This window comes from Barbus barbus (genome assembly GCF_936440315.1).
Source record: "Barbus barbus genome assembly, chromosome: 26".
NCBI lineage: Eukaryota > Metazoa > Chordata > Actinopteri > Cypriniformes > Cyprinidae > Barbus > Barbus barbus.
Genome location: NC_136754.1, coordinates 5,294,308 through 5,309,398, shown reverse-complemented (window position 1 = coordinate 5,309,398; position 15,091 = coordinate 5,294,308). Strand labels below are relative to the sequence as shown.

Sequence of the window (15,091 nt, the reverse complement as noted above, 5' to 3'; positions counted from 1 at the left end):
GAGACGTCTATGATATATCATCTCAACAAAGGGAGACAGCATAATTGAAATTGTTGTTCCTGTTCCTTTTCTAATATGAACAATTTTTTTTTTTTTCTCTCAAAATTTGGGGGCAGTACGATTTTTTTTACGTTTTTGGAAGACATCTTATGCTAAGATTCTGTTATTTGATCAAAATACAGAGAAAAAAACCTGAAAAAAAATTATATTGTGAAATATTAGTACAATTAAAAATAACAATTTTCTATTTTAATATTATTTATTAATTCATGATGGCAAATCACTATTTTCAGCAGCTATTACTCCAGTTTTTAATTAATAGAAAGTTCAAAAGTACAGCATGTAAAAGAACAGTATTAAAAATATAGAATTATTTTGTTACATTACATATGTCTTTCCTCTCAACATTTTCAACTTAATGAGTCCCTGCTGAATAAAAGTGTGTTTTTTAAAGAAATAAATAATCTTACAGATCCCACACTTTTGGTAGTGTTTATTAATATAAAATGATTGCTTATATAAATATTACAAGAATATTCCATAATTTGCATACATGTATTATATTTTAAATATTATATATATATATATATATATATATATATATATATATATATATATATATATATATATATATATATACATATATATATATATATATATATATATATATTTTTTTTTTTTTTTACAAAACATTTTCTGTATCACTTCAAAAATTATATTTATAATTGATTGACTTGTACACCATCTTTTCCCACAGAGATCGTCACAAAGCATTCTGGGATCATCTTCATGGAGGATGCATGCAATACTGACTAATGCTTAGATTCCAGTGAGAAAGAATGCCGAAAAATATGGTAATTTCTCAGGAGCCATGTAGTGTTTAATATGCAAAGATAACTGAATATTTTTTTCTCTTGAGGAGTGCATCTAATGTATGGAAATTTATTTCAGTTGATGACTGTAAAGCATCTCTGAACCACTTTCTAAACTCTTTCCACAAGCCCTGCGGCGTCTCCCAAGTTTTTCCCTCTCATAACATCTCTCACATAATTCATGTGAGAAATGTCTCACATATTTCGCAGATGAATAATCCTCAGGGAGCCTAAAACAATTTAAGAACTTGTTTTACATATTAACCGATTCGTGACTCATTGGTCATTATCGGGGTCTTAAACAACCCCTTCCTCAGAGCTTCTAAGCATCTATTTTTGAACCTTACTCAATAAACATGAATCAATGTTTGAACGTCTTTCAGAAGTCTTTCTACTTCAATATGTCTTTGAAAGTCTGAATTTCCCACATCGTTTCAGCTAAGAGCGGATCAGATATCAGTGGTTCTTCACTCTGTGGTTCCAGCCACTGGAGTTTTGTACATTTTCCCAGTTCTCCCAGTACAAAAGAGCCCATTAAACACACATGAATGGTTAGTGTGTACACAGAGTTGTGCGGAATTAAAAGAAAGGGATCTTTCATAGGAGATACACAGCTTCTCTTTCCCTTTCATTCTCTTTCCTTGTCTTTCTCTCATGAGCAGAGGCTTTTTGGACGCTTCGCTCTGAAATGGAGATAAAAGTCTGACATGTCTATCGTTATCATCCACCTCTTTATGTATGTCTTTATGTGTGATAAAAACTGTACATTTCCATGTGTATACATGCATATGTGAGAGTAGAGGGGGGTTTGGGGTCTCATTGATCCAGTGTGTTCAAGAACGCAGGGGCAAAGAAGCCAAACCCCCCTCAGGGCTGGAGACACCCTCCAATCAATACCCAGAAAGATCAGCCCTCCTGCCTGGAGCACACACACACACACACACACACACACACACACGACCACACACACACACACTCACACACACACACACACACACACACACGAACACACACACACACGAACACGCACACACAAACACGCACACACACAAAATCATGTGGGCCTCTAACTATAAGTGTATCGGTCTATTATTGTATCCATCCAAATATAACTAATTACTGTACTTGAGTATCTTTTCGGATACTTTGTAGTTTTACTGAGTATCAAAGATATTAGAAACTTTTACTCTCTACTTCACTACATTTTACTCTTTACTCAACTACATTTGAAATGAGTGTTGCAGTTACACATTGCATTTTACATGGCACCTAGCTTTTCTGCAGCAGTTTATTTCTGCTACAAAAGACATGATACTGCCTACTACAGCTCACCGAAGGTACTATATCTTGTGCGTTTTGCCCTTACCCAAATTTGTCAACAAGGCTACTTTACATGAATGCGAGCTCCTTGGCAAGTAGTTGTGAATCACGGGTGTTTTATATATAAGGAAATGACTGCAGCTGGCAATGAGGCCAAAACCAGCACATCCAGTGCAAGAAGACTTTGACTTTTTTAATGTTGTTTTAATTTAAATTATTTATTTTTTGTGCAATTTTGAGGTGTTCAGTTTTATTTTGGTTTTAGAAAATAAATGTGATTGCTCTCCTCACAAATCAGCTCTTTCTTGTTTGTTACATGTTCTCTGTGACTTGTCTTAGATTTTTATGTCACTTCCTGTCTCCCATGGTGTTTGTAGTCAGTTTATATTTGATCTTGTTCAGCTTGTTAGTTTCCTGTATACACAGTGGGGCAAATAAATATTTGATACACTGACGATTTTTCAAGTTTTCCCACTTACAAAGAATGGAGAGATTTGTAATTTTCATCGTAGGTACACCTCAACTGTGAGGGACAGAATATATATAAAAAAATCCAGAAAATCACATTGTATGATTTTTGAATAATTAATTTCCATTTTATTGCATGAAATAAGTATTTGATACAATAGAAAAATAGAACTTAATATTTGGTACAGAAACCTTTGTTTACAATTACAGAGGTCAGACGTTTCCTGTAGTTCTTGACCAGGTTTGCACACACTGCAGCAGGGATTTTGGCCCACTCCTCCATACAGGTCTTCTCCAGATCTTTCAGGTTTTGGGGCTGTCGCTGGGCAATACGGAGTTTCAGCTCCCTCCATAGATTTTCTATTGGGTTCAGGTCTGGAGGCTGGCTAGGCCACTCCAGGACCTTGAAATGCTTTTTACGGAGCCACTCCTTAGTTGCACTTACTGTGTGTTTGGGGTCATTGTCATGCTGGAAGACCCAGCCACGATCCATCTTCAATGCTCTTACTGAGGGAAGGAGGTTGTTGCTCAAAATCTCACGATACATGGCCACATCCATCCTCCCCTCAATACGGTGCAGTCGTCCTGTCCCCTTTGCAGAAAAGCACCCCCAAAGCATGATGTTTCCACCCCCATGCTTCACGGTTGGGATTGTTCTTGGGATTGTACTCGTCCTTCTTCCTCCAAACACGGCGAGTGGAGTTTACACCAAAAAGTTATATTTTGGTCTCATCTGACCACATGACCTTCTCCCATGCCTCCTCTGGATCATCCAGATGGTCTTTGGCAAACTTCAGACGGGCCTGGACATGTGCTGGCTTGAGCAGGGGGACCTTGCGCAAACTGCAGGATTTTAATCCATGACGGTGTAGTGTGTTACTAATGGTAACCGTTGAGACTGTGGTCCCAGCTCTCTTCAGGTCATTGACCAGATCCCCCCGTGTAGTTCTAGGCTGATCCCTCACCTTTCTCAGGATCATTGATACTCCACGAGGCGAGATCTTGCATGGAGCCCCAGTCTGAGGGAGATTGACAGTCATCTTGAATTTCTTCCATTTTCTAATAATTGCGCCAACAGTTGTTGCCTTCTCACCAAGCTGTTTGCCTATTGTCCTGTAGCCCATCCCAGCCTTGTGCAGGTCTACAATTTTGTCCCTAGTGTCCTTAGACAGCTCTTTGGTCTTGCCCATAGTGGAGAGGTTGGAGTCTGATTGATTTGAGTGTGGGAACAGGTGCAATTAATACAGGTAATGAGTGGAGGATAGGAGGGCTTCTTAAAGACAAACTAACTGGTCTGTGAGAGCCAGAATTCTTGCTGGTTGGTAGGTGATCAAATACTTATTTCATGCAATAAAATGGAAATTAATTATTCAAAATTCATACAATGTGATTTTCTCTCTTTTTTATATTCTGTATCTCACAGTTGAGATGTACCTACGATGAAAATTACAGATCTCTCCATTCTTTGTAAGTGGGAAAACTTGAAAATTCAGCAGTGTATCAAATACTTATTTGCCCCACTGTATATATAGTCCAAGTGTTTCTTTAATTCTTTGTGAGTTGTTGAATGTAATGCCCGTTATTCTGTTCTTTGTTCCCTTTGGTTTTTGGCATATTATTTGTTCTAGTTTTTCCATGAAATCCCTGCACATAGATTCTTGCCTCTGCCTGTTTTCCTCAGCTTCATTCTGCATTCTATCAGTCATATCTTCATCAATTCAAATTCAGGAATTTAAATTTTTTAAATATAAGTGGTATTATTCCAATTCTGACTCGCATCCAGTTCTGAATGTGCCTTTAAGACCAGCAACAGAGGGTTAACAAAGAACAGAGTGCTAATGTTTTTTTCTTAAGAGTTTTAAACTCCATTTTCCCCGGAATTCTTGGCTGACTGAATTGCATGGCATAAATGCAGGTAAAAACCATACTTCATGCTCTGTATGTTACTGTATCTCGGTGTTGTGTTATTCCACTCTTAAAAACCAACTCTCAGGAACATTAAGGCATTCACATTCAGACCGCCTGGCTTTATGGTTTGACAGAGGTCATTAGCTTGTGGCAGACCTTTGCTCAATCATTCGGGAAACATGTCGTGTTCTGCAGAGACTGTGGTGTGTGGTTGATTTTTCGTAAGTGTACATCGCCTATGAGGAAGATTTTCCCATGAAGCTGTTTTTTTAATTGAAAACAAAGGGCCTCAACATCTCCTCCTTGTTAGAAAATATCTTGTGATGAGTATATGACACTTATTTGTAGTTCCCTCTCAATGGTTTAGATGTGTAGTTAATTCATGTAGAAGATGAACTGAGATTGGCGGAGCATTTGATGTAAACACTTAGATTTATCAAGCGTTTTATAGTGCCAGGGGAGAGATGTGATGAAATATCCATTTATCAATGTCAGAGAGCCATTAACAATATCTGATGATAGCAGACAGCTTGTGAGAAACCAGCGCTGTGGTCTTCTCTCTGTCGCTCTTTCTTTCACTCTGTCCATGTGTCATCTTTCTCTCCAGTTGTATGTTCCTTCTTAACCCTTTAGCAGGCCTGTCAATCGTTTGGTAGAGCTCATTTTCTGTAAACAACCTGTGAGCCAATTATTAGTTGCTCATTTTTTTGTCTTTTCTGTCAGTTTATTAAACAATACATTAGAAACGCAATGTATGTAGTGACTTGAAATCACAATTTATGGTGAAAAGTCATTTTTAGTTCAGGTTGTAAAATGTTGCAAAATAATTACATTTGGAAATAAAAATTAAATCTTTATTAGAATGTTTTGGAAGATGTTTACATTGTTACAAAAAAATGATTTCAAATGCTCTTCTTTTGAACTTTTATAGAATCAAAGAAGGATGTATCACAGTTTTCACAAAACTATTAAGCACCATTGGTTTCAACATTGATGAGAATGAGAAATGTTTCTTGAGCACCAAATTAGCATATTAGAACAATTTCCGAAGGGCTATGTGATACTAAAAACTTGAGTAATGGCTAAAATGAAAACACAAAACAGTTTTTAAATTATAATATTTCACAATATTACTGTTTTTTGATCAAATAAATGCAGCCTTGGCCAGCATAAATTACTTCTTTTAAAAACATTAAAAGTCTTACTGACTTTTAAACGGTAATGTATGAAATCAACACAAATCATTTCCTATGATTAACACATGACTTTTGAAGGAATAATACTTTAAGTGTCAATGCAGAACAATGAGAAGTGAACTTTTCTCATTAATGGGCAACTCAGCCGTTTGGTAATTTTTGTAAAGAACTGCAAGACGAATAAGCGAGTCAAGTCACGATTTAAGACCATAATGTTCAAACAGATCAAACACAGACAGACTGTTTGGAAATTAAGAAGCCTTATGCTAATGTGTGTCCTCGTTTCATCAAATAATGGGTGTACGTTGTGTTTTCCAGGCTGTTACTCCAGGACTCTGAGGTGAGAAGTCAACTACAGTCATGTCATGTAAGTAGACTTTTTGAACCATGAGTTTCTTTGGCAGGACTCTTCCTGCTGCTGCACTGTATCTGGACATGGCAGCCAACAGGCACATTAACCCCCGCATACCTTAAAAAGGCATTTTTATTTCAAAACGCTCTCTGTTCAAACATTTTGCGTGGAAAAACAAATCCAAAAACTGTACAAAAATAAATATTTGGGTGAGTAGTAATAACAGCAAAGTCAGTAATAAAGGTGGGGTAAATGATTTGTGAAAGCCAATATTGATATTTGAAATCAGCAAAAAAAAAACACGCCCCTACTCCAAAAGGGTCTCACCCCTGTTCTGATAGCTCCACCCCACACATACGTAGCCTACGCAACTCAGGCAGCGATTAGTTCTGTGAAATAAAACAAAATCAATGTTACACCGGATGCGAGCAGCGCAACAAAATTCTATAGAAGTCATTAAAATCAGTGATGCTGTCTACACTGGATGCTGTGCGGCGCGACAAATCCCCGACAGAAAACTCCTGTTGTGTTCTATTTATGACATGCTGACACAAATTTCCAATGATTTTCAACGATCGCTTTATCTTGTCCAGTGTAGGCAGACTTTAGCTGCTGCGGCGCACCGCGTCCGGTGTAGACACGGTGTTACTCACCTATCGAGAAGAACCAAAGCAACCTCGGCATCCAATCGCAGGCCTTCCGCTCCTTGAGTTCTTTCCAGCGCTGGAAAGCTGATCCGATATTTACACGGGTCCTACTTCTTGCCTTATTGTTCTGCAGACGTTTTCCTTTTTTGCTTTTTATCTGCCTTCTCTATCTTTCTGTCGCTTGGCTGTTCACGGAGCGCTCTCTCCTCCACATCATGAGTAGACACGCCCCTTACTGCTGATTGGCTACAGGTTTGTTTTGGTACTTGGCCCCGACTCAGTTTTCTAAAGCATTTTTGAAAAATTACATACCCAACCTTTAATTAGCAATTTCAGGAATAAGAAAATCCTCTCCGGGTCAAAATGATCAGAACACAACATTGCTAAATTGCTCAGAACATTGAAGTTAGTTCTGGGAGCTCTAGTATTATTTGTTTGCAGATGCAGCTTGGTTTGATATGCAGTATTGTTGTGATGCCATTCGTCATTTTAACATGTGGCTTAAGTGTCTAAATGTGTTTTCCACTGAATATTCTGTCACATGCACAAGCTGTAAATAATTTTTAAAAAAAGGCTTTAAATGTTAGAGATTTCAGTAGTTTGGTGAGTCTCTTAGCCATTTTGAAAGTTGTTCGTTTTGTAGTGTGTGTGTGTGTGTGTGTGTGTGTGTGTGTGTCCTCAGGAGTGTGGGACAGAAGTGTGGTTTCTGTCTCAGTAATTACTTGGCTTTTCCATGCCAGGATGCCTGGAGACACACCAACACATTCCTACCCTCTCTCTCTCTTTCTCTCTCTGTTTAGCTCCTTTGTTAAAAATATATGAACTCACTTTTTTTTTGCAGAATACTTCTCAGTTTTCATACTTTGTTAAATGTTTTACCATCTTCGTCCTCTTTACTGTCACACCTCAGTTTATTTTTCACCTCAAATTCTTCAGCCCAAATGTGTGTGTTAAGAGGAGGGCCTAAAACCATCAATTCCTTGATTTCACATCAATGAATCTTTGAACATATACCACACCAATACCATCATTGGTATCACTTAAAGCTAATGAATATAGATTAACCCTTACCCTACCCTAAAGGAAAACTTTCCATCTTATGTCGCTGGAGGGAGGTTTTGTCAGGTTTAGAAACTTCTGGGGACAATTTTGTCCCCAAACTATAGCTTTGTAACCCCCCACAAACACACACACGGCTCCTGTTCCTCATTAGGCAGAAGGCTCTTTCATGGTCAGATCCAATAAAACATGAATGCGTCTGTCTGGAGCAAACATGGGCAGAGAAGCGTATTTGTGTAATTATTGCAGCACAACCCCTTAGCAGATCTTCCGCCACCTGCCACGACAACCACTCCAGCTCTACAGGGGCTCGACCACATTACCCCACAACAGCAAGCCCACGTCACCCTTCTCAGAGGGAACTTCAAATATTATTACATAATGGTTTAAAATTGAGCTTGATTTCCTGAAGCAGGGTGGTTTGTTTCTGGATTCAGAACTAGAGCCAGAAAGATCAGCTGAAGTGTTATGGGAGTATTAATATATTGATTTATTCGTTATTTGGATGTTTAAATTTCTTTGCAATATTTCTAAAAGTGACTATTGTGTCTGTCTGTCCTAAAACCATAAATCCCTCAAACTTCCAGACTTTTTAAACATTTTTGAATGCAATGAAAATCTGTCATGCCAATGTTTCAAAGTTTGTCTTTGCAAATGTTCCCTTTTCTGGTTAAAAATTTCATTTATTTATATTTACACTTTATTTTAAATTCACAATGTTTCAGTTCAACTATTTTAAATTTGGAAACACTAACTTTTTAAGTAAGTGTAAAAAATGCAAAACACTTAAGTAGTGTAGGTGTTAATAAAGTGCAGTTTTTTTTAGAAGAGATCGTTGCGTTATTGTAATTGATAACTAAATTGTGAGTTATCAAAGATCATTTTATTACAGTTTTTTTCTCTAATTAAAGTGAAGTGACATGGTTACCCATACTCGAATTTGTGTTCTGCAATTAGCCCATCCTAAGTGCACACACACAGCAGTGGGCAGCTATTTATGCCGCGGTGCCCAGGGAGCAGTTGGGGGTTCGGTGCCTTGCTGAAGGGCACCTCAGTCATGGTATTGAAGGTGGAAGAGAGCACTGTACATTCACTCCCCCACCTACAATTCCTGCCGGACCTGAGACTCGAACTCATAACCTTTGGGTTACGAGTCCAACTCTCTAGCCATTAGGCCACGACTGCCCTCAAGAACAATTTTTTATTTTTTTTGAATAGCATTTGAATAGCAATTCTGTATAAATTTGAAACAAATAATTCATGGTTCATATTATACTTGATTAGTGCTTGATTTTAAACTTTTGGAATGAAAAAAACCATCGACTGTGAGATGGCATAAAATCCACTCTTTCAGATTTTTTTTTTTTTTTTTACACCTTTCTATGAATATCTCAGGATTCAATCAGAAGAGTCTAATTAAAGATAGCTGTAGATGATTCATATTTAGAGACTGGACTTCAGGGTTACTGTGCATCTTTTTTGTGACATCACAGGCATGTCATGTTATGATGACCAGTCAGTTGAGTGGGCATGGATGAGTCAGCCCTCTTCAAAAGACTTTGATCACATGACCGGACAGACCTGAATACAGGTCCCAAACCATTGCATTCAGTGGCTTTTCAGCTCCCAGAAGACCTGACTCACTGAGACCAACTGAACAAACATAAATGCCACTAGGCAACCTCATTCACTGTGAGACCAGCGTATGGGTCAAGACCAGCAAATCTGATGGACCTTTGGTAATAACTGCACCATGAAATTCAGCTGGGCTTAGTCAAGCTCTGAATCTGTGGGAAAGGATATGCCACCATTGCTGCTATTCTTCTGTAGATGAGATGAATTTATTCCCTGCATTCTCTGAAATGGCATCTCTCTCTCTCTCTTTCTCTCTCACGCTCGACAGAATACTCCCGTGCTCATGCACAGGCTGCTATATAAAACTGCATCAAGGCGCTTGCTCTGTTTGCTTAGAGATTATTATATAATGAGTGAATTGAGCCTGAATTGTTTTGGTTATGAAACTCTAATATTCAGATCTCAGCTGACAGTGAGTTCAGAGCTGAATCTTAAGTCTGATTCATTTGAGCACTTTGGTTGATTCAGACTCGTTGAGGTCACATATGTTCCTAGAAGATAATTTTACATTTTCTTTGTTTTTGTAGCAAATAAAAATCTAAATTTAACTGCTTATCAATGTGATGATTTTTATTTTTTTGTAGCATTTAATGTTATATTAAAGTCTATTTGAACTAAAATTCTTAGTTGTTTATTATATGTACAAGTGTTTAATCAAAACTGTACTGCAGTTTTGTTTAACACAAAATTCTGATTTAAAGTCCAGAATTTACGGATCTTAAAGGAAAATTTCAAGAAAACCTCTAATCATATCAAAAGACTGATCTGTTCCTGAATAATTATTTTAAGAGAGTATGATTTGCATTGACTTTATTCAGGATTTATGTCATATGTGTAGTTTTCGTAGGCTGAATATATATATATATATATATATATATATAGAAATTACGGTATATGCATATTCTAAAAACTTTTTAAATACAATTTCCAGTTTGCTCTCTGAGCAAACAGATATGATTTTATCACTTGCAAAACGAAGGTGCATTCTGTAAATCCAAATGATTTGAAAACAAATCAGATTTGTTGCATTGTAAATAAAGTCAGAAACAACATTATCATTATCTTAGCTGCTAGAGGACTGAAAGGGCAAAGCATGTAACTAACTGCGTGCCTCTCTGTGAAACAGTTTTAATGGCCACACCCTGCTATTCACTCACACAAATGTCCCTGGCAGCTCCATTCAGTTGTTATGTAAGTATGTATTTATTTCTTACCTGTGTAAGTGTGCCACTGTTTATCACTAACCTGTTCATATTCACTCTCCTTTATTCTCTTTTCAGCAGTACATTTCCTGGATTATCTTTGTAATATACTGCTGATTCTTGTTTGTGGCCCAGGGGCCGGTATTTTCTCTCAGTTTGAGGAGTGTTTCCTGTCATATTTGTCAAACTGCAGGCCGCAGACACAGCTCAGAAAATTCTGTGGCTGTCAAGGAGTAACTACGGGTGTGTGCATTGTCGCAGGCGAGCTGCAGCCTGTTCAAAAATTTACTGCATCTTTGAAGCGTGTTAAGATCTAGCCTGTCCGCAGAGGGGTTGACGGTCTGGGACTCTAATAAATATGGCAGAGCATTACATGTAACATGAAATAGAGAGACCGGGACCTTACCCTGTTATTTCCCTCATAAATAATTCAATATAATCTTCCTCCTCTCTTATTGAGAGATGTTTTTGTGGGCAAGAGGAAGGAAGAGTCCAAAAAATGCAGTCCACAATTCAGTGAGCTCGACCTGACCTTGTCTGATGGTACACTGACTTATAGGCCTATTAATCATTCCCACACTATCCTGTCAAATGTCTTTTCTGAAAGCATGTATGTTTTGTGAAAGGGGTACGGAATTCAGTGAAAAGGGCAGATTGCTTTACGGCAGCAACAAATGCATATAATTGCGACAGTGATTTACGACAGTGAATTCCACTCACTTAACTGTAGGGGGCTTCAAATTGCAAAGAATACACAAAACTACATGCAGTTGCTTTAAGAAAGCAATTTTCCATATTGTTCTCCATCAGCAGGGGCGGACATAATGAGATAAGTGGCTGCTTAGGGCCCCAGGGAATCAGGGGGCCCCATCTGATATTGCAGCATTGAACAATGTAGCCAATCACAGACACATCTGTTGATTTCTTGAACGCAATGACCAGAAGTGTTTAAGTTAGTATTGTGCTTCAAGTCATAATTTTATTTGTCTTGATGTTTCAGAATGACTTCCGCACACTCATATGTATTACTGCACAAATGCAATGACTGGAGATTTTCGTTTAATAATTATTACATTTTTGATTTGTTTCCTGACAAACTCTACCGTATGCCTTCAGAACACTTGGAAAATGGAATGAATTGCATGGGATAATTTTATTTTTGTGAAAAGATTGAAAAGTTTACAATTTATTAAATGGACAAGTGCATGTGTTTATTTCTCTCTTTTTTTTGATGGGTGTCTTCTTTTGTGATCCGGAAAAAAAAGGTAGCCTAATATGGCTTTAGAACAGCATGAGGTTGATTAATTACTGGTTGTATAGCGATAAATAAACTATGAGAGCGAGCGAGCAAAATAAGGGTTAGGCATAAAAGAGCATAGTTATTGTCTTGGGGCGCCATACCTGGGATTTGCTTAAGGCCCCCAAATCACTAAGTCTGCCTCTGTTGCTTATTTTCTTTACAAGCCGGACATAACTGTAAAATGTCTTTATTTGATACGCATAAAAAAAGTTTAACGTTTATGCTACTCTACTGATGCCGTGATGTCACATGTTTTTGACCATGTTTCTGAATGACGTTGAAATAAATTAATCTCAAAACACACTAAACCATCTTTACACCTGTTTTAATGTCATTCTGCTTCAAATGGATGTTAATATCAGGTGTAAGCGTGGCCGGGGTGCACTCTTTAGTTTAAGAAATAGTCCATTGTATTTTACAGTACTGGTATTCCATTCCAACATAACTCTAGTTTTTATGTCATGTTGGAATCCTATAAGAAAATTCTCTTTAGGATTGTTTAGGATTGGTTCCAAAGTATGATTCCAAACTGAATCCTATAAAGTTCTTACTGTATCCCCTTAGGACTAGACACAAATCCAGCATAAAGACATGTCAAAGACAGCTCAAACCCAGAGTTTCAGCAAATTACATAAGGAATCTCAGAGATCCTTATCCTGTCATCCAGGAGAGCCTGTGGCCAAATGGAATCCCGTCTTCATTGGCCAGCGGGCTGATTTGATGTAACATCCTGTGTAGGATCGCGGCGGCAGCGGCAGACGAACCCGATGCCCTGCAGATGGTGCCTTCTCTCTCTCGCTCGCGCGCCCGCCCGCCCCGCTCCGCCTCGCACTCGACCGAACGCGAGCGCACAGACGCGTCTCCGAAGTGTGCGCTCTCGTGAGCTCATGTCATTCCACCCTCTCCGCTCCGTCATCTCTCACACAGAATCGCGCTCTCCGTTTTAATTCAAGCTGTTCCCACTGAACAAGACACTGCGCGTGGGAGCGAACCGGTGCGCTTTTGGAAACGGGAGGCTTTGCTGTGGACGCGTTTATCCGCTGCTCTTCGCCCTTGGATTTGATTCGCACATCACGCTTCTTTCTTCTATCCAGAATGGGTTTTGTCGTGCTGGTGCTTCTGTGCGCTCTCACCGGGCTGGTGTTCGGGGACAGTAAACCCAAGACATGCTCGGACATCAGGCACTTCTACAACAGCAAGGGGTTCAATCTGAACGGAGTCCCGCAAACAGTAATATCCGGTAGGTGAACCGTTCAAGCCTTAATTTCAGCGTGAATGACAGTTGTGATTTAGACACTAGAGAGCCTGCCAAGACAAACTTTAATGCAAGTAGTTACTGTGCGATTCAAATACATTATCATCTAGTGTTATCAGCAGGCGAGACAAGTTTCATACACAACACAATGATACAGTATTTCAAATATCAATATTTCATGCGTAATCACAATCGAGCCCAACAGTTAGAAATAAAGTTTAGAAAATAATTCCTACTGGTTGTAAAATTATATGATAACTATAAGTTATTGACGTGTGTGCTGGGGAATTAATAAAAATCTCATATATGTATATGTATGTATGTGTATATATATATATATATATATATATATATATATATATATATATATATACATATATATATATATATATATATATATCAGCGGTTTTAATGTTAATTTCAACAGTTCTAAATTAAACAAATATTCATAAATACAATCATTTTTATGAATTATGTACAGTAATTATGTTATGTGATATATGCATGTAATGTCAAAAACATGTTTTAGACAGAAGGCTTTGACTGATAAATATAATCACCTGATAATATATAGGAATAATAATAATAATAATAATAATAATTATTATTATTATAGAAAATAATAATACTAATTATTATTATTATAGAAAATAATAATAATAATAATTATTATTATTATTATTATTTAATTATGAATATACATTTTAATATTGTATGGAGTGTCATTTTTTATTTATTTTACTTTTTTTATTTTATTTAATTATTTAACTGAACTGTAAAGGAATCTTGCCTAAAAAACTGGCATTTATATACCTTTTCTTCTCTCTGAAGAGCCTCTTATGCACGAGACCTGTTCGTTCATCTCACTGTCTGTCACAGACCCCTGTCCTGCACATATGTGACACTCCCACAGGTCTTTGGACTTCATAATAATTTTCCATGACCCAGGATTCCATAACAGTTTTCCAGACTGTTTCTTCTGCTGTCAGGCGGTTTGAATGTGTGGCATAGTTACAGAGATTTACTGGTGATTATGAGCTTTCTGCAATCTCTGATGGTGGGTGTGTGTGTGTCAGGGTGGTGTCATTCACAGTTGCTCCATGAAGGTAGAGTTTTCACTTTTGATTTTTGAGCTGAAGAGCTGAAACCTCAGTGGGTGTGCTTTGTGGTAGAGCTCTAGTGATTTCACACGCACAGAAGACCTTGATTTCTCTTTGTTTCATTGAATTTTTCTATCACCCCAGATTGCTTTACTGTGCCTGAATGTATTTTTACCCATCATCCTTTTGCGCATGACGCACGAGCTGATCCCGGTCGGTATTCCCTAATGATCAGAAAGTGTCCTCCATTTAGAAGATTAATAGAGGTGAAAATCAGACGTTAACGGCTGTACATTAATGTGATGGAGTTATTATCCTCATAAACACGTACAACACGTCCAGGTGCATTCAATCAGAGTGAATCATCGTTGTGATCAGGCATGTTAGCACCACTGTGTTTAGATAGCACACTCTAACGTGTTTAAGTGATGATGATCAAGCCCCTATCCCTAACTTCTCATCCATATGGAGACAATGAAATTTAATTGAAAGTAATTGTTTCAGAGTCGAGAGTTTCCCCAAGGAAATGTTCTGCAATTATACTGCAGTTTTTTTTATACTGCAGAGATCTTTCTTGAGTTCTCCACTCAAGAGCTGACATACTTGTCCTCCCATGCGTAAAACTGCGGGAATCTGATTTTGGTTTTTGCGAATATTAAAGTTGCATGACTGTTGTCAGCTGTCTGGACGGGAAATCTGGACACAAACTCGGATCTTCTTTAGCGGTTTCTGTGACATTAATGGATCCACCAGTTTTTCCGACTCTTCTCACTCTTT

At 37.8% G+C, this 15,091-nt stretch overlaps 1 protein-coding gene across 1 annotated transcript in view; it reads left to right on the top strand.

Annotated features, from left to right (window-relative positions):
- The first annotated feature begins 12,715 nt into the window (after positions 1 to 12,715).
- Positions 12,716 to 15,091, top strand: part of LOC306845719 (glypican-1-like) — a 71,177-nt gene continuing 68,801 nt past the window's right edge. Inside the window, exon 1 of the mRNA XM_079378677.1 lies at positions 12,716 to 13,199. Coding sequence (XP_079234803.1) covers positions 13,055 to 13,199 — 145 coding nt within the window. The 5' untranslated portion in view covers positions 12,716 to 13,054. The remainder of the gene's footprint in view (positions 13,200 to 15,091) is intronic.